Here is a 23,667-nt window from a genome sequence, read left to right as displayed (position 1 = left end):
CCCATAAATTCAGCCCTTGGAAAAGCAAAACTTCAGAGGGACGTTTTTAGGAGTGTTCTGGAGACCTACAATCAAGTTTTCAGTGGTCAGCTCAGGTACCTCCAGATAAGTTCCACCAGTGCTTAAATTCCCTGCCACCCCCAAGCTGGCAGAGTTGGGTGACAAGTTCACTTAAATTCTTTCCCAAAGCTGCATTAGATATTCATCTGCACATCAAAAAAAATCAAAATGTATTTCCCAAATCTGGCCTTAAGCATCTTAATCTCCTAAAGAAGCTTAAGTGAAAGAACTCTGTTTACAGATTAGTAAAAATGTGTTTCTTACTTTTCACATTCAAAATGTCCCCGTCTTGCTACTAAATATAGAAATAACAGTCTATATCTAGAATATAAATGCCACAAAGCAAAGCCTTCGAGGAGGGCAAAATAGCTCAGGCACTGACTCAGCCCACTTCTTTCAGAGGGAGCTAAATTATGGGGATTATCCCAATGAACACGGAATGTTAGATTTTTTTCAAGGGAGGTTTAGCCAAGTTACAAAGAACACGAACTCAAATGGGAGATTTTTAATCATTTATACACTTCCTGTATCCCAAAGACTAGAGCTGGGAAGCCTTTTGGGTGGAAACAGAAAAAACATCAATGAGGGTGTTTTACCAGAAGCCACTTTGGCTGAAGAAGGGGAATTCCACCTGGTTAACTGGAATACTGGAACAGGAGGAATCCATCCCAACAGCTCACATCCATTTTGATCCCAAGAAATTAATCACACTTGTTTATTTTTTAAGCAAGTCCCTGAACTCCTCTTCACTCCCCATCTCCTGACTGGCTTTTAAACACCCACCTGAATATTGTTGCCTTGTCTTTATCCCACATTCCCTGAAGGAACACTGCAAAATACTGACCAACCTCAGCTTCCCTCTGCTGCCAAACATCCTGTGTGTTTTGCTTCCTTTCCCTCCACCACAAACACAGAAATAACCACTCTCTTCTAGACCCTCCACCACAAACACAGAAATAATCATCCTCTTCTACACCCTCCAACTCGCTGCTTGAACTTTGTCCCTACCCTGTGCTCACTCTTATCCCTGACTTTCATACTCTCTCTCATTCCTGACTTTCCCTCCTCCCCTGGATGGCTCCCTCAGAAACAGGGCCTTGCTTTAATCTCCCCTTTCCCCCGTTAAAGGCCTTTTTCCTCGTCATTATCTCCTCTCCCCTTTCCCCCCGTAATTTAATTTCCCATTTCCAGGCTGCAGCTCCTCTCCTCCAGTTTTCTCCTCCAACTGGCTTCCTGCCAATTAGCTCAGCTGAGATGTTTCCTGATAAAGTCCCTGATGACCTGTTTTGTCAGAGCTCAAACCCAGCATTCCACCTGCATTTTCCCAGCTGAGCCAACTCCCTCCGATGGAGTCAGATGCCTTTCTCTTCCTTAAATCTCATCTGCTCCTGCAATTCCCGATCTCCTGCTATTTCTCTACTGATCATTCCTTAAGGGGAACAACCAGGAGACATTCCTGTGAAAAATCCCAGCTCCAGCCCAAGCTTTAGTGGAGCAAATCCGAATGATTATCAGGGACTTGACTTTTGCTGCGGGGCCTCGCCTTGGGGCAATGAGATTTACGCTGCAGGCCTCTCCAAGGGTTTAATGGCCCTGCACTTGCCCACCAAATAAAAAGCTTAAAAAATAAAATAAAGCTTAAAAATCCATCTTGGAACGAGACCCTTCTCAAGCTGACACAGCAAGGCCTGACTTCCAAAGGGGAAAGGTTCAGGAGGGACCCCAAAGGAACGGGCCTATCCCTGGATTCAGGCCCAGCTCCGTGCAGGACTCGGGCAGGAATGTGAAACACCTGCAAGAATGTTGCCCAAACATAACAATTCTTTTTTAACACCAGGGCTGTGCTACAGGGAAGTCCTGATTTTCTCCCAAACCCACAGGAGAGCAATGCACACACCAGCTGCCAAACCACAGAAGCTGCACAGATTTGGCTGAGATCCCAAAACACGAAGACACCTCCTTATTAATGACAAGGCACAGATTTTTTTATGTGTACAACTAAATACAGTATTATCTCTGTGGGGTTTTATAGTGCAGTTTTAATAAAATTTCATCTTATACTACACAATATCAAGACACTTTGTCTCAGTGTCTTGAAGAGAACAATAAACATCACTAAAAACCTCAATGACCTGGGGGTTTTTTTTAATCTGTTTTTTCCATTAAATCCATGGAGTCTTTCGAAAACCTCAAGAAAGTCTGGAATCAAAATAGGAAAGCACGGTGCATTCCATTGTCTTGGAAAAGAAGAGACCACACTGACACTTTTTGTGCATATGACAGCAGCTACACACAGAGAAACTCAAAAGGCTGTGACCTCAGCAGCAAAAGCAGCAATATCCAAAAGCAGCAGGTAAAAAAAGAATTAAAAAGCAAGATACCTACAGAAATGGGATGTGTGCAGATGGGATATGGAAAATATCAAGGTTATGAACCTTGGGATTGCAAAGTGAGGAAACACAGATGGTTCTTCTGGCTCATGAGGAAGCCCTGGTGTCACAGACAGGGAAGCATGGACAGGAGACATCCCAAAGAAATCAAACAAGCCAGGGGAAGCTGCACAGCCTGGAAGAGGAGTTCCTAACCTCTCTGCTGAGGTGTCAGAACATCAGGAGAACCTGGGACACTTTAGCCCCAAGTAAATAAACTGTGCCCCATCCAGAGTGGCTCCATGCAGGCCAGGTGTGTGTCTGCTCCGTGCTTCTGGAATTGAGAGCATGGTGCAGAGATTCCCAGGAGGCTGTGGACAGTCAGCTGGCTCCACACAGGCCAAGTGTCCTGGGCTCAAAATTGCAACTCTCAGAGCTGGAAGCAGAGAAGGTGGGAGCGTGGAGAAGACAGTGTCAGTTCGGGGGAGAAAGCAAGAAGGTCAGAGCAATAACTGTCAGGTTAAGGATGCAAGAGAAGCAGGGATCTGGGGGAAGGAAAAACAGGGATTAGGAGCTGGATCAAGTGAGATGCATTGAGTTTCCTCAGCGGTGGCACAGGTAAAGGAAGTTGGAAGTGCAGTAGCTGGGAGTACAGGAAACTTAAACTCTGTGCTATCACTGGTCGCTGGGAAATGAACTCTGGTCCAACATAAATCCTGAGAGGGGGACAAATCACATTTTTGCATAGTGTGGACCCTTTGTGTGAACAAAGAAAACCATTATGAAATCATCAAACCATTCCTCGTCATTATTAACCCACTTATTTGCCAAGGCATTCACACAATTTTCTGTTGAAAGGCTCAATCCTATATGAATTTTATTTCCAGTGAACTCATACAAATTATCACACATTTTTATCTTAGTCAAAAATAAACTCACCAGAAAAGGGATTTTTGCCAATTATTAACACGTTTGGCAAAGACATCATGATGAGCTGCTGCAAGTTCTCCTGTAAAAGTTAATTACGATATCATTTAATTACAATATCATTTACACCATATGTATTGAAGGAAAGCAAACATCAAATACCAACAACCACTAGTGTTACACAAATAGTTTGAATTTTTTCAGGTCTCAATGCATAGATGTTAAACACTTAATTATCTGGACTCTAATTAAAAAAACAAACTTACAGGCTATGAGTTAGTGCTACAAAAGCCCTGTTTTACTGGTTTGCACGGTCATCTCCACACAGCAAAATCCTCTCGTGGCAATGAGCTGGCTTATGGATCTTAAGCCCACTAGATCCTCAGTGAGAATGCAGCAAAACCCCTTTAAATTATTATGTTTGTGTTCCTCTGGGTAAGTTATTGATAAATGTTTATTTTCTTGGCTCTAAGCTGCGTTTGTGGTGCAAAATATCAATTTCCTCTCCCGTCCACGGTCTCTTCGGCTTCCCCAAAACGTGGATGTGAAAATCCCCTGGGGGGCTTTGGTGCAGTGACAGTGGGACAGCTGTGAGTGTAAAGGTACAACCCCCTGTTTCCACAATGCCATGGAATTGGATGATTCCAGCCACCAGGCAGCAGCTCTGCCTGTCTGTCCCCCAGATTCCATCAATGGAGAGTTGCCCCGGCCAGGCCGGGCTGTAATCAGGTCAAATCCTCAGTCTAGACAGAGCCTAATTCTCCTGAAGCAGAGGAGTCTTTCTCCTATTCCCAGATGTTTATTCCCAGCATGCCATCCTATCACCAGCTCAGGAGCCAGGCTTTTTGTTTTTCCACACTGACAGATTCATTAATACAGAAAACGTTCCTGCTCCAAAGCAACGTATTCCAGAAGGGCCAAAGGCACGTATGAGGTGTCACACTCCAACCTAAAATCCTAACCCAAGAAAAGCCCAATATTCCTTCAAAAACACCTGCAGAAATTATTAGTTAGAGCTGTACTTGAAAGTTCCCACCAGTTAATATAGAACATAAAAAATTATACCTGAATGGATTAACACTAGACTGAAAAATATGTGCTTTCACAGCACATGCCTGAGACAAAGCACGAGGAGGGAGAAAGCAGCTTTGACCTACTCAAAGATCATGAATTTCAACCAAGCTGCACTATCCACTTGATAAAGACAATTTTCAAAGAAATGAAGATACGAAGGGCACCACAGGATGTTTTAAATCTATAGAGAACAGATAAAACACGAGGAATTCAACGAGTATTTATAGCTACCATGAAAGAAAACCAAATATTGCTACAAACTGGGGGCTTGGTGGCTTTTTTGTTGGGTTTTTTTTGGTAATAGCTCCAATAATTGCATGCTGCTGTCATAAAGCTGATCACACCAGACCATGAGGCTGTGTGAGCAGCAGGAACCGAAAAATGACACTATCAGCTGTTTCCTGACACCACCAACCAAAAAATGACACTATCAGCTGCTTCCTTACAACACCTACCAAAAAATGACACTATCACCTGCTTCCTTACAACACCTCTGCCTCGCTCCAGAGGTGTGTGCCACCTCCTCTGTCACCCTGTGTTAACTCCAGCCCCTGCTCCCAACCTAGAAAAAAATCCCCAGATTTTTTAACTCTTGTTTGACCCACAAAAATCAATTCAGCCCGTTTACAAAATTCCACCTTGCTTGCACAAACTTTTAGAGCTCAGGAGTATTTCCTTTCCCAAAGCCTTGCACATACCATTTTAATTTTGCATGTTATGTCCTCCCAGAGCAGCTTTTTTTGACGAGCACAAACACAGCACTGATGCAATTGTTTGCTAAAACTGAGAGGGCATTTTCCACAGATGTTATAAAATCGCATGGAATAAACTCAGACAGACAAGCTCACAATAAGAAGCTTTAAGAGTTAGGTTAACATAATGCTAAAAATTAAAAATCCCCACGTCCATGTCTGATTCCTGCTGTAATATTCCAGGCAGGGAGAAATACTGGATCTCAGCACAGCCACTGCTTTCCACGTTCACTGCTCCTGGATCTCAGGGAACACTGGGAATCACTCAGGTGTGAGGGCTCCTACCCCAGGCTATGGGAGGCCTCTCAGTTCAATTCCAGGGCATCCATCAAGCCCAGGATTTCCTGCCTGGAGGGATTTCACAGGTGACAGGAACTCAGCTGACCCTTCCCTGGAGTTTGCTGAGCTGCCTCTCGCACACAGCCCCGGCTCTGCTCTGAGCTGGAGGGGGAGCAAAGGCTGCAGCCCATCCTTTATCCCCAAAACAAATCCTTATTCCTGCTGAAACACCAGCCCTGCAGTGTTGCCATGTTCCCTCACATGCAGCACCTCACAAGTCCAAGAAATTGGGGAGGGAAAGGGAGGAAAAGTGTGTAAAACACAGTGTTTTACACACAAAGTGTTGTTCGATCTTCAAAGGCATGCTTTTAACACTTCTTAAATAAAAATGCCTTTTTAACTTTAAAGAAAAGATATAATAAATTCTTTCTCTCACAAAGGGTTGGAGCAACATTCCCCATCCTGACCATTCACCTAACTGCCAGGAATTCTGGTCCTGGAGCACCAGGAGTGGCTGATACCACGAGGCCAGTGCAGCACAGGGAATGCTTTGTATTCCAATAAAGATCAATCCCGTCAGTGCCTGTGCCTTCTGCTGCACCAGTTGGGGAGCACTAATGCCTGGTGGAAAACCACTTCCATTAGGAAAAGGAAAAGCATCTGGGTCGTGGCAGGCAGCACATCAACACACATGCAGGGGCTGCCAAGGCCAGTACAACGGGAAGCGCTGGAATAACGTGAGAGCTGGGAATTCTCACTGCACTCACTGGAGTTTGGGAAACTGGAGTGCCCAAACTGGAGTTTGGGAAAGCACACGCTCCATGTGTGCACAGGAGAAGCACAGACAGCAGCACAGACCAGGCCAGGATGCACAGGGAGAGGCAGAGCAGAGGTTTTGTCCTACTGAAAATCAAATTAATTCTAAACCCAACGTATTTTGTCTTGTTTTTCTTACAAATATTCCACTGGTAACGTTAAATTCATGTGTAATAACCTCCCTCATGGGCACAAAACTTGCTGCAGTTCACAAATATCAACCAGCAGTATTTACTGTACCACAGGAGTAATTTAATACACAGAGTATCTGTTACATAATTCACATATAAGTGTTTCCACTACAGCTGTAAATTAAACATGATAACACACTCGACCAGATATACAAACAACCATTCCTACAAGTATCTCAAAATATCCATCTTATTTTACCTACATTCAAAGGCGTGATCATAAAAGAACACTTAGCAATAATTCCAGGCAAAACACAACATGAGAAACAATTACTGACCTGATAGTAAGTTTTGATTTGTTTCACCAAAATAGACAAATTTTGAATCCTTAATGAGGCATCATTGTTGACTTTTTTGTTTATCCTCTGATTGGCAGACTTTGGATTGCTGCAAGAGAAAACAGGGACAAAAGGGAATAAATTGAATACACTGAACATTAATCTTGAAACTTTATAAAGCTAAAGGTACACTTTAGCTATAAAATGTATTTTGCTATCATGAGGCACAAGAAGCAATGTAATTTTTGCCTTTTAGAACACTGATGAGTGTGAAATACATCATGCTAACACACATTAAATTATTTTAAGTATATTTACAGATGATTGAGACCTGTCAACAAAGGAGTTATTAACTGGTATTTTGTCATGTGTTATCACAAACCACCAGAGTTTTCTCTGGCTTCAGAGAGGAAATCAATCTCTCCTTCCTCCCCAAAGCAGAAAGGACCTGAGGAAATGCAGATGAGTCACCCTTTTTCAACACCTCAGGACACAGCGAGTTATTAACACACCCAGGGCAGTGGGACAACCCTTCCTTGGGATTTTCCATGGCAAACACCACAGAACCAAAGCACTCCCCCTCAACACTCTCCTGAAGCTTTAAACAATCCCTAAGTGAAGCTCCTTTTACAGAGACACTCGCTGCAGTTGCACAACACAACTTTTGCTGTTTAATGGCAATTATTGTGCAGTTTAATGACATTATTATCAGCTAAATGAGCAGCTGGCTGGGCTGCTGGGCTCCAAGCAGAAAGCACCAACCTCTCCCTGGCAAAACTTTGTATTTGCCTTCCACAGCTCGCTCAACTTCTAGTGCACCAGAATTTTTAAAGGATATATATTGATGCCTTTCCTTCAGATTATTGCTCTCAGCATTTCCTAGCTTGTAAGGACATATAGAAATAAGAGGAAAAACGGTGCTGGGAAAGGAAGTCGGGTCATATATAAACTGCACTGCCAACACACAGCCATTTATGAAATAAAAGCAGTAAGCACAGCACCCTTTTCTTGTATATGTGAACATAAATCTAGGAAAATTAGGACATGGGTAATTGCCTCATTCCCAAATGCTCATCACCACCATCCTAAAAATACTATAAACAATTAAAAGTACATCTGAGAATAATACATCAGCCAAAACTGTGGGACTGAGGTGTCACCTTGGATTTATTAGTTCAGCCAACCTGTGGCTGCAGGAGGAACTGAAGGGGCTAAAAATAACCAGTCATTGCAGATGCACAGAACTGAACTCCCTTTCCACGCTGAATTCATTCAAATTTGTTAAAATCAAAGAGGAAAATCCACGATAAATCCTGCTGACCTACAGAGATCAGCTGAAGTCTCCCATTCCTACATTCATATCTCCAAAAGGCCGATTTGGGGCCCTTAATCTTCATGTTTAATCTTAATGACCAGGGGATTATCTCTGGGCTTTTTTCATCATCTTCAGCAGCAGCCACACGTTGGAGAGGACTCTCCCTCCAGAGCACTCAAAGCACAGGGCACTGGAGTTTCCTGGATATTGGAACAGCTCTCATTTCGGGCATCCACACAAAACTCAGCGTGCAACCACAAGAATTCACAACACAAATGTCACCAAAGCCCAGGCTTTGCATTTTCCCATTTTTCAGAAGCTCTGCTGGAATATTTAGACTGATCGAGGCAGAAGGCATTCAACTTTATTTGTTTTTTTAATCCTTTTTTTTTTGGCATGAATTGCCAGAAACTATTTACTGAGGTTGTGAATTTTTTGCTGGGAAAACTTGGGTCACAGATGTGCTCTGGAACTGTATCTTTACCAAACTCAGAGTCCAGTTATATGATGCTCTGCTAGGGTAGATGATCAACAATTAAAATCAGAATGTCCAGCCTCGGGACAACCTGGAGCACAGAACAAATTTATTTTAATAATTGTAAATTTTTTCCACAATATTATGGCAACGGGTCCAACAGGAAACCCCCAAACTCCGAATTTCCTTCACATTTTTCAGCAGAACTTTAAAAGAGGTAACGGTGACAAGAAGTTGAACCCCTTGCTTTTGAGGAGCAACAAAACCAAGGTGCTTGGATATCAGTAACACTGCTAATCTCTACCAATCATTTTTAATTTAATTAAACAGATCATTTTTAATTTAATTAAACACGTACCCTCAATGACTCACTACAGGTAGCAGATTTCTTGGTCATTTTTGTTTGGGAATGTTGTATTGTCTTTGACACTCTCAATTACCACATTAGCCATGACTAAGATGTCTTAATCTGCCCCTCTCAAGAGGAAATACCACAGCATGATGCTGGCTCCACATTTTCCATCATATATTCTTTGGAGAATTGTATTTTGCCAGACTGGTCCAAGTCAGGACATCCTGATTTTCTGACCATGCATTCGAAATAACTAATGAAACATGAGGTGCAACTCTCTTTCATGCACAAAGATAAAAAAATCTAAACATAAACTGCCCAAACCTGTATGGCTTAAAAGAACAGCTATAAACTAGTTTAAATTTTTCGAAAACTCACTGAAGATTTTAATAGATTGCTTCTATTCATATGTTGAATTGTTTAATTTTTATGACCAATAAAATGCTTATAATAACTACATTTTTTTAATGCAAAACAGCTCTCTTTATTAGAATTCATTTGGTCCAATACCACTGAAATAAACTGGTACGTGCTGTCAGGAACACGGGAGGCAAAGGAAATAATCTGGAATACAAACTGGTTCCAAAACAGATCTTTGTAAGAGACACGGTTTTAAAAAGCTGGTTTTAAAGCTGAGATTCTGGTGGCTACTCTGACCATTTCTAAGGCCATGATCTGCTCCTTTTCTGAGGTGGAGATGCTGCACTGCCTCAGTGGCAAACAGCCCAGCAAAATAGGGCAAATCTGTGCACAAGTCGATAGGAAGCAGAGCGGTGAAAGATCCCCTTCAGCAATTTTACATTTAAGAGCAACCTACTTCTGACAAGAGACATTAATTTCAGTGGCAGCAAAAGCAGACAGGAGCATCCCCTCCCAATGATGCATTAGTTGAAAAACTCCTGATTGCAGGGGGAACCTGGCTGCTTTGGAAATACTACCAGTGTGTCAGGATTGAGACTTCAAATAATCGGGGATTATGCGCCTTTAATTTTTCATTGACCAAAATCTATCAGCAATGGGAATGTGATAGCTTAATGGCCTCATGCTTAAATCTATGCAGACTGCAAACCAGTTGTGTCCTCTCCTGCCATCTGTTCCTTGGTGGTACTTAATGATTAAGTCTGGTATGGCAACGCACCCTAATTTTAAATATCCCATTGTTTGCATCTATCCGGGGAAGTGCAGTGAAACGCTGCAACAGCACTTTGGAAAAAAATTCTATGCAAGTGAACATCTCAAAGAGTGATAAATATTGTAAATATTGACTGGTACCCTGGGGTTTAGCATCCAGCATCACAGCACTCACTTGTGCAAAAAAATGCTGCTCGCTCACTCAAGTTGAATTTTTTGCAAAGTCCTTTTAACTGGAATGCTGAGGCTCACTTGCTATCTTCCAAATATTTCACTAATAACAGATTTTTTTGATAGATTTCAAGTAATAAAGCAGCCTTCCCAAGAAAATAATAAGCATGCAAAAAATGTGTTTTATTAAGAGATTTAATAGAGCAGTGTCCTTTTACTGACAGAGCAGTACAAAAGTCAAAATAAAACCGGGGCCTTTGAGGAAGAATAACTGATAATATTTAATTGCTTAGACATTTGAAGCAACACCATAGTAAGGGGTACATTGAGGCAGTGAAGTTATCAGAAGCAGGTGGGACTAAAGGAGCACTGGCCTTCACCAGTTGATTGTCTGATCCATGGAAAAATCATCACTTTGGGAGAGGAATGACAGTGCTAAGGAATGGGGTAGATCCTGAATTTACCATATAATCAGAATCACACATGTTCTAGAAAGGCTGGGACAAGATGCCATCCTTCAAACTCCTCCTGCATCCACCTTCCCTGCAGAATAATTCCTCACACAGACTGCCCGCTGCTGACCCGTGCAGAGAACCAACTCAGCACGTGTTCATCTGAAAAACAGAGGCAATAAAATCCTTCTGCCTCTTGAAGAGCATCATGCAAGATACATTCCAACCCTGAGGCCACGGGGTGTGGGTGACACTGGACACGATGCCCCCACAGATATTGCCCCAGGCACACCTGATGTGCTGAACACACAAGGGATGTTACACTCCAGGGATGCTCAAAGCTTCACTTCTCAACCCTGCTTAGCCACTGGATCTTTGTGCACTTACACTGGACCCAGGAAAAGGATGCTCTGACCCTAACTTGGAACGTGCAAACATGTTGAGACAATCCTGCCCGAGCAGCAGGCAGTGCACAGTTAAACTGGTCATGTATCCCTGCAGACATCTGCTCAAACCCCTGGAGAACCATTCCAAACGCTGAGATACCCTCTGCCACAAAACGAGGTGTTAAAACTCAGTTTAAGGACCCTTTTCTAGCTCTGCACTTAGCAAAGATGGAGAGCCAGAAGTTCAAAGCTGCATCAAACGTTTTTTGCCTCGTGATAATGTGAGCTTTAGGAAGTAGGTCTGACATCCAAAGTCTTTTGGCCCCTGCACAAAACCCCACTTCCCAGGATTATGTCCGACATCATGAGCTATTAGGAGGCTGAAGCCCAATGCCTACTTTAAAAAAAAACAAAAAACAAACAAACAAAAAAAAACTAACAAAAACCACCCCGACCAACTGGCCTAAAACAAATGGACTGGCCGGTGGGGATCACAGGGAGCCGTGCCAAGGGCATGGGAGTGGATCCCGGGCATCTGCGGAGCTTCCCTGCTCCCGGCATCTGACCGGGCTGACCCGCTCCCGGAGCGCTGCCCGGGGCCTGAGCGATCGGCGCTGGCACTGCCAGCACAGGAGCTGCCTAATTACTCACGGTTCACGTGTGCTCCGAGGGCTGGTGCCCTGCACACTGACCCCGTGCCCCCCTTGCCCGGCACAGCACCCCGGGGGCTGCCCTGACCCGCGGGGGACCCCACGGGAGGGTCACAGCGGCACCAAGGGACACCCCCTCATGTGGGAACACACAAACAGCCACACGAAATCACAGCATGGACTCACAGGAGTTCACTGACTGAGCTTTAACCTCTCCCTCCCAGGGTTTTAAACAAAAAAAAAACAGAGCCCACAACAGCCCAGATTTATTTTTCGTCCTGTCTCTGTTCCTTAACAGCAATAAGATGCTGCAGGTGAGCAAAATGCGTGAGGAAAGAAGAGAGGAAGCAGTTCACCTGTCACTGACTGACCACACACTGAATTAACACCCCCTGAAAATCTCCAAGTTCCAAGTTTAGAGAGCAACCCCTGTTTTTAGCATGGCTAGTATGAAATGACTTTATTACTACTGTTTCACCCTGACCTTGACTACTCTTTTCCTATCACACTAAAAGGCACTATGTGAAAAAAATCAAAAATTGCCAAAAATCAAACCCAGTGAGTCGCTGAGTAACCTGGGTGAGCTCCCCACGACAATCAGTGACAACGTGGAGCTTGCAAAAGGTGAAGTGGCCTCCATCAAAGTCAAAAGTGTTACAGAAAGGAAAACCCGTGGGATTCAAAGCATCCCAGAACACTTCACGCTGCCACTCAAAATAAACACACTGAGGCATTAAAAATTTGAGAATTCTAGAAGAAACATGACCAAACAAATCCTTTTTTTGAGGAAATGCACGAGAAGCAGAAAGGCTGACAAACACACTTCACTCCAACAACTCTGAGTATCCTCTTCGTTTGCTTGGTCGGTTTTTGAGGGCTTTTCTAACCAGTATCAACTCCTGTTTGAAAAGGGAGAGTGAAAATGCTGTAGGACTTGCTCTACACCACTTTCCAAATTAAACTAAAGCCAAAAGGTGCCCGGGACGCAGGAGTGTACAGGCTACAAAGGTCAGGGATGGACACGGCACAGAAACAAACTCCTGAGGATCAGCAATACTGAAGTTTCGACTTCTACTTCAAGCACTGATGTTACTTTCCCTCTCAGGGTCAGCTCTTTACTTCTGAAATGAGTTCAAACTTGAAGATCCTTTCAGCGCAGTACTAATTAACAGAGCAACTGAAAATTCCCTGACTTGGCGATTAACACCTCAAAGCACTAAAACACCGCAAACATCGACACCCACAACGATCCTGTGACAACAACCAGATTAACTTCGCTCCCAGCTCGGCATCACAAGGCGCGGCATGACTTGGCACCCAAAATGCTTCTACAACCTCCCTGGGGAACAACACCGCGCAAACACGCAGGTATCCCTCGGGAAGGAACATCAGGAACAGTTATAAAAGCGGCAGAGCGGGGCCAGCGAGTTGTCATCGCTGCCAGGAAGCAGCGAGCAGCACAGAGGAGAAGACAATAAACACTTATTGCCCCGAGCAAATGGCATTTGTGGAGCTAACACGCTTTCTAAGACACTTAAAATATGAATAAAGGGGGAAATTGCTACGTAGGATTTAAAAACAACACACACTTATGCAGTCTTCTTTATGTAAGACTGAAAAAAACTCTTTGGGGCAGTTTGTATGTGTAAGTTTTTTTTTCTTCTGCCCTACCAAACTTCCAGCACCACAGCACCGTGTACTTTGCTTTATTTGATAATCACAGCACTACCAAGACCAATTTCTCCTTTGGAAGACTTGGAAAAATGTTCCCTGATTTTACTCTTGACTTGGAGCTTTGCTGGAGCTGTAAATTCTCCAAACAAATGAGCACTTCAGAGTCAAAGCAGCCTGACCACAGGTCAAACATCTCAGCACCCGGAGCATCAAACCCACAGGAAACAATGTGCGATCAGCCAAGTGAAATGACACCAGAGCCACCCAAATATTGCAGTTCTTGTGACCAAAAAGATCTTCAGCTGTAAAAACAGCACCACAATGACTGCCACTGAACACTTTTGGTTAGAGCACTATTATTTGAGCATCTCCCTTTCTCATGAAGGGAAATAAACCTTCTAGGAGTAAAATAATAACAATAAAATACACATATTCACCTTTGGCCATACCAGTTTTCAGCCTAGTGACAGTGTGACATTTGTCTCCGTTCTCTGACACATCAAGTACTATCTGTAGGCTGGTTTTGTCCAGCACACACAACACTAAACACACAGCAAGTGTATTCCCAAGCTACCAGGAAATTCCACCAGACACTCCTTGCTCAAGGGCTTATTTAAGAAAAACAAAGATACCACACAAAGAAAAACTAGAGCAAATATCTCCCTGAAGCTTAAACCAAGATAGAATTCTGCAATAAACCCAAGTGGTTTCATCTCATATCACTGCAGGAAAGGAAGCAAGTTTGGGAGCGTGTCTAAAGGTGCAACACATTCCAAGATTCACCCAGTGGCCAGGAATATGGTACACATCATTTAGGAGTTCACCCCTTCCCATTTCCCAGTGTAAAAGTATAACAGAAGGTAATTTTCACTTGGGTCAAGCAGCAGCTCTGCTTCCATTCAATGCCTTGGCATCAATGAATCCCATGAAACGAGGGGGAGGCATTTTGTAAACGCTGCTCAACAACAACAACTGCCTCTGGAGCATCCTCAGGATAAATCCTGGACTCCCAAACAAAGTAAACTCCCAGACTCACGCAGTTATTCCCAAATAATCTCTGACCACCGAGGTCATGTGCTCCAACAAACCAGCAGCTCCAAAAAAAATGCCTTGATCCCTAAATAATTACTACATAGGGAAAAGTGGTGCAGTAGGGAAGACAAGGAAACAAACTGGTATTTAGTTTAGAGGAACCAAAAATAAGATGAACATGATGAACGTATGAAAGAACACAAACCTTCCAATTCCCTTCTTAGCAGAAGAAACAAATGAGGAAAATCTAGAAGCAAGCTTGTCAAGTTTGGCACAGGATATGATGTGCTTGATTTAGCAACCAATTTGTCAGTTAACAGGGTTGGGTTTTAAAGGGAAGATCAGAGCACAGCAATACTTGGCCAAGGTTTGTGGTGTAGAGACCTCCACACCAGCCAGGAAACCTGAAGCAGTACCCCAGGAAAGGGATCTGCAGCTCACCTAAAACTCTGGATTTTACTGCTGCCACGATTTCCATGGAGTGCTTTGGAACAGCAGACAGTGCAGTGCAAAATCCTCTGAAAATGACATTGCAAAAGCCAAAGTGAATATATGTCATTTCCTCACCAGAATGTTTTCAATGCTGAAACAAGTTATTTTGATTTCACATCTGAGATGGTTAGTCATGAAACAGGTAGACAGACCCAAAAAACCACCTCTGTATGTATTAAAAATGGTTTTTAATCCAGCCTTTATCCCCTGGCCCCAGCTAGCAGCCCAGACTAAGGGTGGGATAAGCAGCACACTACCAAAAGAAATAAGGAGACAAAGACAGATAATCAAGACAGCACACGAAGAAGAGAGAAAAGAAGTGGATGCATACATGTTGAGGAAGATTAGATGATTTAATTCCTAATCTTCAAAATTCTGCAAGGAACAAGAGTGAAGCACAGAAGAGTTTGCTGCTCAGCAACAAATCAGAGCAGCCAGGATGAAGGAAAGGGGACATCAACTGTGGGAAAGGGTACACGTGCATAAAACACCCTAATGAAACATAAGCCAAGATCAAACACTTCAAACAGTCCATGTTCAACCCACACTTTCTTCCCTTTTTCTACCAAGCCCCTCAGCAGTGCAGGTATCAGCTGCAAATTATTCCAGCCCCAAATTATTCAACATTTCCCTAAGAACTACCTTTTCCTTTTCTGTAATCGAAAGGTTTTAATCCCAACAGTCCTGACCACGCTGCACATTGTGCTGGACCGTTCATAGAAGAAAAATTACTGTTAGAAATCCATGCTTCCTGAAGAAAAATCTAGGCCCTGCTGCTGCAGGAGAGAGCAACAACTCCCAAACTTTGAGAGGGAGATGTACCTTGCACTCGTGGTCTGAGAAGTGGGAATCAAATGCACTCGCTACAACAAAGTGAGAAAGGTGCAGACTACGTAATATCTGACCTTTTTCCCAAAATAGATGCTCCTAGAGCCAAAGTCACCAATTTCATTTCCCTCTTTTCCATTTCCCCACCCAGCCAGAACCTGCCTCTTGCTCCCTGGTGTTCCCAAGAAGGAGTTAATTGGCCCGGAGTGGCTGTTCCTGCTCCCTTTCCCAGAGCAGGCAGCTGGCTGCTGCACCAGAGACCCAGTCCAGCTTTCAGGGAAAGATATAGGCAAGCCAGAAGTATGGGCTGGCAGGCTCCAGGGCTTGGAAAAAAAGCTCCCAAGTGAAGACTGAGAGCTCAGAAGAGCAGCCAGGGCAGCAGTCCACATTCTGGGCACACACCGCCAGAGCCGGGCAAGGAAACACTCTCAGCCCATCCACCTGGAAAATCTGAGGGGTGGGAAAGGCCTGAGAGCGAATCCAGCCAGGGAAAAGCAGTGGGAGAACAGCAAAAGGGGAAAAAAAAAACAGGAGGAGGATAAAATATTTCGCCCTTTGAAGCGGCTTTCAGCATGTCTGGATGCAGCAACTGATATGGAAAGTCCTGGTTAATAGATTAAATTAAGAGCAAAGTTATAAATGGCACACTGGGGTGCAAGCAGCCAGGTTTTCCAGACAGTGGATTAAATGAATTCAGAGTTTGGGTCTGCACGTTACCAACCCTGCACACAGTCTGGGTCCAAGAGCTCCTTGAAACCAGATTTCTTTCCACAAATGCAAAGCACAGTAAAATAAAACAAAAAAAAGTAAAATACAGTTTCGAGTCTTTGTTGCTTGACCAAATATTAATGGTGGTGGTAAATGTAATGAAAGCCCCAATCTTGTAACTACTTGCAGCTGTCTGTTTTTATTCAAAGGAACTAGCAAGACCCTTGTCAGTTTGGGAACCACAGCTCATACTACAAGACTCCCAGTATGTCTTACACAATCCTGTTGGAATTCAGCTAAATATCAGAGCACAAGAACCTATCAAAAATGGGAATTAAACAGCAGCCAGAAAATGAGTGTTTCTGTAATGTTTTTTGGATCAGAGGAATACAAACAGCACAATGCTCAGACTATAAAAAGCCCCTGAGGTGATGCCAGCCAGGTGCTGGAAAAGTACCTCTGGGACAAGCAAGTATTATTTTACTGCCATTGTGTAGAGATGGGCAACAGGTGACTAATCCACTGAATGACAGTGGTTCCCTGATTTCAGCACTACACACAACACATTTTAACTTCCCCATGTCAGAAGGATCATGATATAGAGGTGCAGTGAGGGTTTGAAGTGTTCCTGGCATGTGCCCCCAGCTCCCTGCCCTGGCAGAGCAGCCCTGCAGTGATCTCTGGGCTCTGATTGATTTGCAGGCAGCGTGACCCCCCCTTTTGTAGCAAAGAACACAAAGATAAAGGCTCAGATTTACAAAGACAGATGGGTTTCTATGCCCAAGTATCAGATACTGACTGATCCCAGCAGAAGGTAAGTAACCCAACACTTCTGAAGAACTGGGCTTAAATTTGAACAGGAAATTAGAGGCTAATATTGTGACGCTGGGACTCTCCTTAATTAAAAACAAAATTAAAAAAAAGCAATAATTAAATGAGCCTGTAGCATCTCCAACAAAGGAGGTGCTCTTCAGATGTAACTGGACACTGGATGGAATCTGTGCAATTTTCACAGGTTCAGAAGTGTCCAAAAAGCCAAAGTCAAAAGACAGACAAGGAATGCAATGAATTTTCCTCTCTCGTGCATGAGGTACTAATGAACTCAGTGCTGACAGACCCTACAGTCTCAGTCCCATCAGCATCCTGCAGCTATTCCAATGCTCACACCTATTTCCTCTGAATCATTACAATTGTTGGAAATAAAGTTGATCCAGACAAGCACAAGGAGAAACAAATCCTGTCCTGACAAACTCTCACTCAGGATTAACTCTTTTCTGACCCAATTAAAAACCTTCCCTAACTAACAAAGCCACTTTTTTTTTTTTTGGCTGTGTAACTGTTTGCAAACTGTGCCTAATCCAATATTTAACGCTTACTTTTAGGGTCACAGAATTTGGTTTTCCAACATTTGGCAAGAATATATTTAGGTATTAAAGTATAAAGGGAGCAGGAGCACAGCACCTCTAACAGCCTCCACTGCCAGAGCTCCTCACCACAGACCTTGTTCTCCTGTGAAGTCACTGAGAGCTTTAAAAAAAAAACCCAAACCAAACAACAACAAAACCTCCAATCCCAACATTCTGAGGAAAAACACCTCTCTTTTGAAGCCACGTGACACAAACTTCTCTGCCACATTTCCTCAACGCGTGGTAGCTAAGAACGAAAGGAAAATAAAAGAAATAAAACCAGCAAACACTGGAAATAAGTTCTGTGGATGGTTAGTTGGGGCTGCCTCTTTGAAAGGTTTTTGCAAAGGAAGATGTGTGCTCAATAAGTGGATATTCAAGGTGAACAGGCCTGGAGGTGAACACAGCTTTCCACGGTGACCTCACCACTGACAGAACCAGCCTGCAACACATGAAACAGTTTTTCCCCTCTTTCAATCCTGGCACAAAACCCAAAACAAACTGAACCTTCCCAAAATATGAACACGGCCATGAAAGGCAATTCTAAGCAGTAACCAACCTCACCTCACAAATAATGTATTTAAAGTAAAACACACCTTCCAGAAATATGAGTACATATTTCTAAAATTAATTTTGTTTGCACACCGACCCTTTTACGTTCACCTCTAGTTTCAGGTAGTTTTTAACTGCTCTGACTTACCAAACTCTTTTCAATTTACATCTCCAGTGTGTGGGTTTTTTTTACACCTACACACCCAGCACCTCCTAAGTAAACTCCAGCAATCATGGCATGGGGTCAAAGAGGCACAAAGTCAAAGCCAAACTCAACACACGGGAATGTTCCTTCCCAAAACCTTTCCACTTTACAAGCATGTGCCAGGCATCAATTTATACTCAGTGTTAAAAAAATTCCTGATAAAGTTCAACTCCAGGACTATATTCTTCAGAATCACCTTGTTCCAGTGCTAAATTTGCCTTCCAGGTGCCAAACTTTTTTACCAAGTAGAAGCTCTACATGTTAAATGCATGGATGTAGCTGACAAGACATTTAATTTATGTGCAGCCCGAGGAAAAAAGTAAATTGTAAAACAAAAATAATGCGCCAGAATCGACTCAGGTTTTTGGTTTTGGGGTTTTTTTTCCAAAAAGTTCAATTCCACCAAGTTTTCCATGTTTCTCAACATCAGAGGGAATATTTTAAGTGAATACTCGGAATTTTGGTTGAGCAGAGGTAGGTGACAAAGAAAACTGTGGTTGCAAAAAGATGTGAACACCAACTGAACACCAACTGCACGAACTTTTAAAAGTCCTAAATATGAGTAAAAACTACCAGCAGAGTAAGAGGATGCCCATCCCCGAGGTACAGCCGCCAACATAAGCTGCTCATGCACTGATGTACCCAGTTTCCAGCCACAAGCCTAGTTTTCCATACCTATACAAACAAAAGGTTTATTTCTCTGTAAAGACCTAAAATATCAAAAAAAAAGAAAAAAAAGTATGCAGAAATTTTTGCACTAGTAACACTTTTATGAGTCTATCACCAGACACCTGACAGAAGTGTTACTCTCCAGCATTGCAGTAGTGGGCAACATTCCAGTCAAAATGATGATTAACAAAAAACCACTGTCAAGAAACCCTTCTAACAATCGGAGTTTTCCAATGAAGGGTTTACAAACCCACGTAAAAACGGTTCTTCCGTGGTTTGTAGCCGGAATACACTCTCAAAATATCAACTTTGCTGCTCAGCTGCTATCCACTCTAGTTTGGAAGCGTGGAAAATAAAGAGGAAGGAGTTAAAGGCCAGTCCATTAGCTCGGTGAGCACTGTGTGACTCGCATGCCAGCCTCAAGTTGTGGGTCACGTGAGCCAAGATATGGATTAGAATCTTATCAGCCAAGCAAATTTATTCAAATTTTTGGTTGCGAGCAGGACTTAGCAGCAGAATGAATCCTTATTCCTCTCCGTGGAAATCTGGGAAAGTATTTACAGTCATCCCGTTTTCCAGCAAATTCTCCAGCCGTGATTCAGCCTGTATCACACTATACATCCTGCAAATACATCCCTCGGACACTGAACCGTGCACAGGATCTGCCGGGCTCCCGAGCCTCCTCTTCACTCACCACATGACCGTGTCACGTACAAAAGAAAAATTTCCCAAGGTCGACACGGGGAGGGAGGGAAAAGGATTTTTCACGAGGAAGCGAAAATACGGGAGAAACAGAACGGCAAAAAAAAAAAATAATAATAATCCCAAGGCAGCGCCTGCCCACACTCACATTTGCAGCATGACTTCGTTCAGATACACTCCATCCACCAGCGCCACATATTCCTCCAGGTTGGTCCCGTTTCCTCCAGCTAGCGGTCCGAACGTCTTCACCTAAAACATAATGCTCATCATCACCACCACCCTGACATTAACTCCACCTCGCTCTCCTGCCGCAAGGCACTTCTCTCGCCGAACAATGAGCAAATAAAACCGAGTAACGGGGAGGGGAGGCAAAATGAGCGCTTACCCAGGTGACAAGCGGGCTCGACATGAACTGCTCCAGAAGGGGTGTGAAGATCTCGTTCTCCATTTTACGAAAAAGCGGCTAACATCAATGCAGCTCCTCCGATGCAAAAAAAAAAAATTAGAGAAGTCCTTCGCTGCAGCAACTCTCTGGAATGCTCCGAGGATTCAGCAGGAGCGAGCGAACCCCATTTTTCCAGGCGATGCAACAGCAATAAAAAAGTCAGCGCGGGGGCAAGCGGGATTTATCCTCCTCTTTCGTGAAAAAATGCATCTGCAAGTCCATCTACGCGTATTTCAGCCTTTCCATTGATGCCCGTCCCTCCCTACATAGCGGAGGGGTGGAAGGAAGGAAGGAAAGAAAAGAGGGAGGCTGCCTAGCTACTGGGATTCTGCATCAGACAAAAAAAAGAGAGAGGAAGGGAAAATCTGCTTCAGCAGCGGCAGCGCCTCAGAAAGGAAGGAGAAATTCCAGCAAAACTCCGCGAGCTCATCCTGCCCCTTCCCCACACACAAAAAAAAAGCCCCGAGGGCGGGCGGGCGAGGGGAGCAGCCAGGGCAGAGCCCCCCGCCCCTCTCACGGCCAAGCCCCCCGGGCTGCGGCTGCACCAGAGCCCCGCTGCCCCCCCGCCGCGGCACGGACCGGGAGCCACCCCCCGGAGCGACCGGGGGGCTATTTTAAACCGCTTCCCTTTTCTACCCCCTTCCCTTTTCCACTAAACTGCGCCTCCGGAGCGCGGCAGGACCGGCACACGCCGCCCGGCCCCGCAGCCTCGCCCTTCCCCCGCGCCGGCCGCCGCCTCCCCTCAGGCTCCGCCGCTCTCCCCTCGCCGCGGCCGGAGCCCCCCGGACCCCTCCCCAGCTGTTCTCCCGCCGCTCCCGCGGCACCAGCTCCGCCGCCCACCGCCGCCGTCGTGCCCGCAGCGGGGCTGCCTTCGCCTCAGCCCGCGCGGCCGCGCCGCATCGCTCGCCCCCCTCCTCTCCTCGCCCCGCTCCCCTCCCTCCTTCCTTCCTTCCCTCCCTCAGCCCGCTCTCCCTGCCCGGGGCGGCTCCAGCGTGTGGATCCCTCCGCCCGCAGCCGCGTATCCCTCCGCCGCCGCCGCGCGGGGATGGCGGCGCGATTAGAGAGGGGCGGGGCCGGGGGGGGGGGGAAACCGCTGCAGGACGCGCGCCCGGCGCGCGCGCGCGCGATGCGGCTGCGGGCAGAGCCCGGAGCCCTCGGAGCCACGGGAGCCCGAAACCCTCAGAGTGTCCCCAACCCTCGGAGTGTCCCCAACCCCTCAGAGAGCCCCGAGAGCCCCAGCCCCGGGAGCCCCGAGCACTCAGAGCCTCCGCGGAGAGCGACCGGCAAGGCTGCTCCGCCCACCTCCCGGGGAATAAGCGTGCCCCGCAGGGACGATGCTCTTCCATTCCCCCAAAGGGGAATAAACGTGCCCGTGAGGGACAAACTCGTCGCGGGAGGGATGTTCTCCGTCTCCCTCAGGAGAATAAAGGTGCCTGTGAGGGAAAAAGTGCTGGAGGGAGGGATATGCTCTTCCATTCCCCTCCTGGGGAATAAAGGTGCCTGTGAGAGAAAAACTCGTCGCGGGAGGGATATTCTCCATCTCCCTCAGGAGAATAAAGGTGCCCGTGAGGGAAAAACTCGTCGCGGGAGGGATATTCTCCATCTCCCTCAGGAGAATAAAGGTGCCCATGAGAGGAAAAAGTGCGGGAGGGAGGGAAATGCTCTTCCATTCCCCTCTTGGGGAATAAAGGTGCCTGCGAAGGAAAAAGTCAGCGAGGGAAGGAGATGCTCTTCCATTCCCTTCATGCGGAATAAAGGCAGCTGTGAGGGGGAAAGGGCAGGAAGGAGATGCTTTTTCAATGCCCTGAAGGGGAAGAAATGTTACCTGTGAGGGGAAAAACTCGGCACAGGAGGGAGATGCTCTTCCCTTCCCTTCTTGGGGAATAAAGGTGCCCGTGAGGGGAAAACTTGGCGAGGGAGAGAGATTCTCCACTCCTCTTAGGGGAATAAAGATGCCTGTGAGGGAAATCCTCAGTGTGTGAGGGGGATGTTTTTCCATTCCCTTCATGCAGAATAAAGGTGCCCATGAGGGGAAAAGGGCAGGAAGGAGATGCTTTTCCATTCCCCTTCAGGGAATAAAAGTACCTGCGAGGGGGAAAACTTGGTGCAGGAGGGAGATGCTCTTCCGTTCTCCTTTTTGCGAGCAAAGGTGTCTGGGAGGGGGAAAAACTCAGCAGGTTTTCCCCTCGGTGGGTGGAATCCAGAAGCAGGACAGGTTTCTTCCTCAGGAGGTGAAATCCAGAAGCAGGACAGGTTTCCTCCTCAGCAGGTGGAATCCAGAAGCAGGACAGGTTTCTTCCTCAGGAGGTGGAATCCAGAAGCAGGACAGGTTTCCTCCTCAGCAGGTGGAATCCAGAAGCAGGACAGGTTTCCTCCTCAGCGGGTGGAATCCAGAAGCAGGACAGGTTTCCTCCTCAGCGGGTGGAATCCAGAAGCAGGACAGGTTTTCTCCTCAGGAGGTGAAATCCAGACACCCACACTAAGGCAAAATCCAGCTTTCTGGATGGGTTCCTCAGGGAAGCAGAGGATGACAAGCAGTTTGCTGGCCTGAGCCATTGTCCCTTCCCTGATATTGTCCCAGATATTAAGCAATATCTGCTTAATATGTTGTGTAGTTTATTGACAAAGCATCTCAAAAAATCTCCAACTAAATCCAGCTTCCATTCTGTGTAGCATAAGTTAAACTGCAGCAGCATTTTTTCCCAATACCTTTAGTTTTGCACACACAATAAGAAAAAAAAAACCACCAAAAAAAAAAAAAACAAACCCACAAAACATTGCAATAAAAATGACTGAAATTAAGTCCTTTTGAAAGACATCAAGTAACACCTAAACAGATTAGTTTTTATCTTAACCCAAATACTGGATGTAATATTTGTCCTAATGGTCCAAGACTGGGAAAAAAAATTCCAATTGTGACCTTTTTCCCATGAAGAAGGTCTAGAATTAGATTAGAAAAATAAAGTAAGGACCTTGAAATATTAGGATGTCATTTGTACTCCAAGGATTTTTTTTTAAACAATGTTTCATAGTTACATGACTGTTTTGATTCTCACAATTAGACTTTTTCAGCCCAAAACAGGTCTTTTCACCCCCCCCCTTCAAACCAGACCTTTTGAGCAAACTCAAAACAAAAGAAATAAGGAAGGGCAAAGGAAAACTCTGCAGTCTTGGTTCTCAATAAGAACCTGGTGATCCATGGGGGAAATAACTGCCAATAAACTCCCAGCCCTTGAAGGCAGCTACAAAAGCATTTTTGTACGAGCCTGACCAAGC

General features: G+C 45.0%; 1 protein-coding gene across 1 annotated transcript in view; it reads right to left on the bottom strand.

The window, feature by feature from the left end:
- Window positions 1-21,122, bottom strand: part of CCDC88A (coiled-coil domain containing 88A) — a 56,943-nt gene extending 35,821 nt beyond the window's left edge. Inside the window, exons 1-6 of the mRNA XM_027693324.1 lie at window positions 20,332-21,122; window positions 20,095-20,195; window positions 6,747-6,855; window positions 3,369-3,438; window positions 2,688-2,865; window positions 692-707 (exon numbers count right to left, since the gene is read on the bottom strand). Of these exons, the coding sequence (XP_027549125.1) occupies window positions 692-707; window positions 2,688-2,865; window positions 3,369-3,438; window positions 6,747-6,855; window positions 20,095-20,195; window positions 20,332-20,394 (537 nt within the window). The 5' untranslated portion in view covers window positions 20,395-21,122. The remainder of the gene's footprint in view (window positions 1-691; window positions 708-2,687; window positions 2,866-3,368; window positions 3,439-6,746; window positions 6,856-20,094; window positions 20,196-20,331) is intronic.
- Between the last annotated feature and the right edge of the window lie 2,545 nt (window positions 21,123-23,667).

Source organism: Neopelma chrysocephalum, unplaced genomic scaffold, assembly GCF_003984885.1.
Source record: "Neopelma chrysocephalum unplaced genomic scaffold, ASM398488v2 Primary Assembly neopelma1_91, whole genome shotgun sequence".
Lineage (NCBI taxonomy): Eukaryota > Metazoa > Chordata > Aves > Passeriformes > Pipridae > Neopelma > Neopelma chrysocephalum.
Note: the sequence above shows the minus strand (reverse complement) of the source record. Positions and strands in the feature narration are given on the sequence as shown.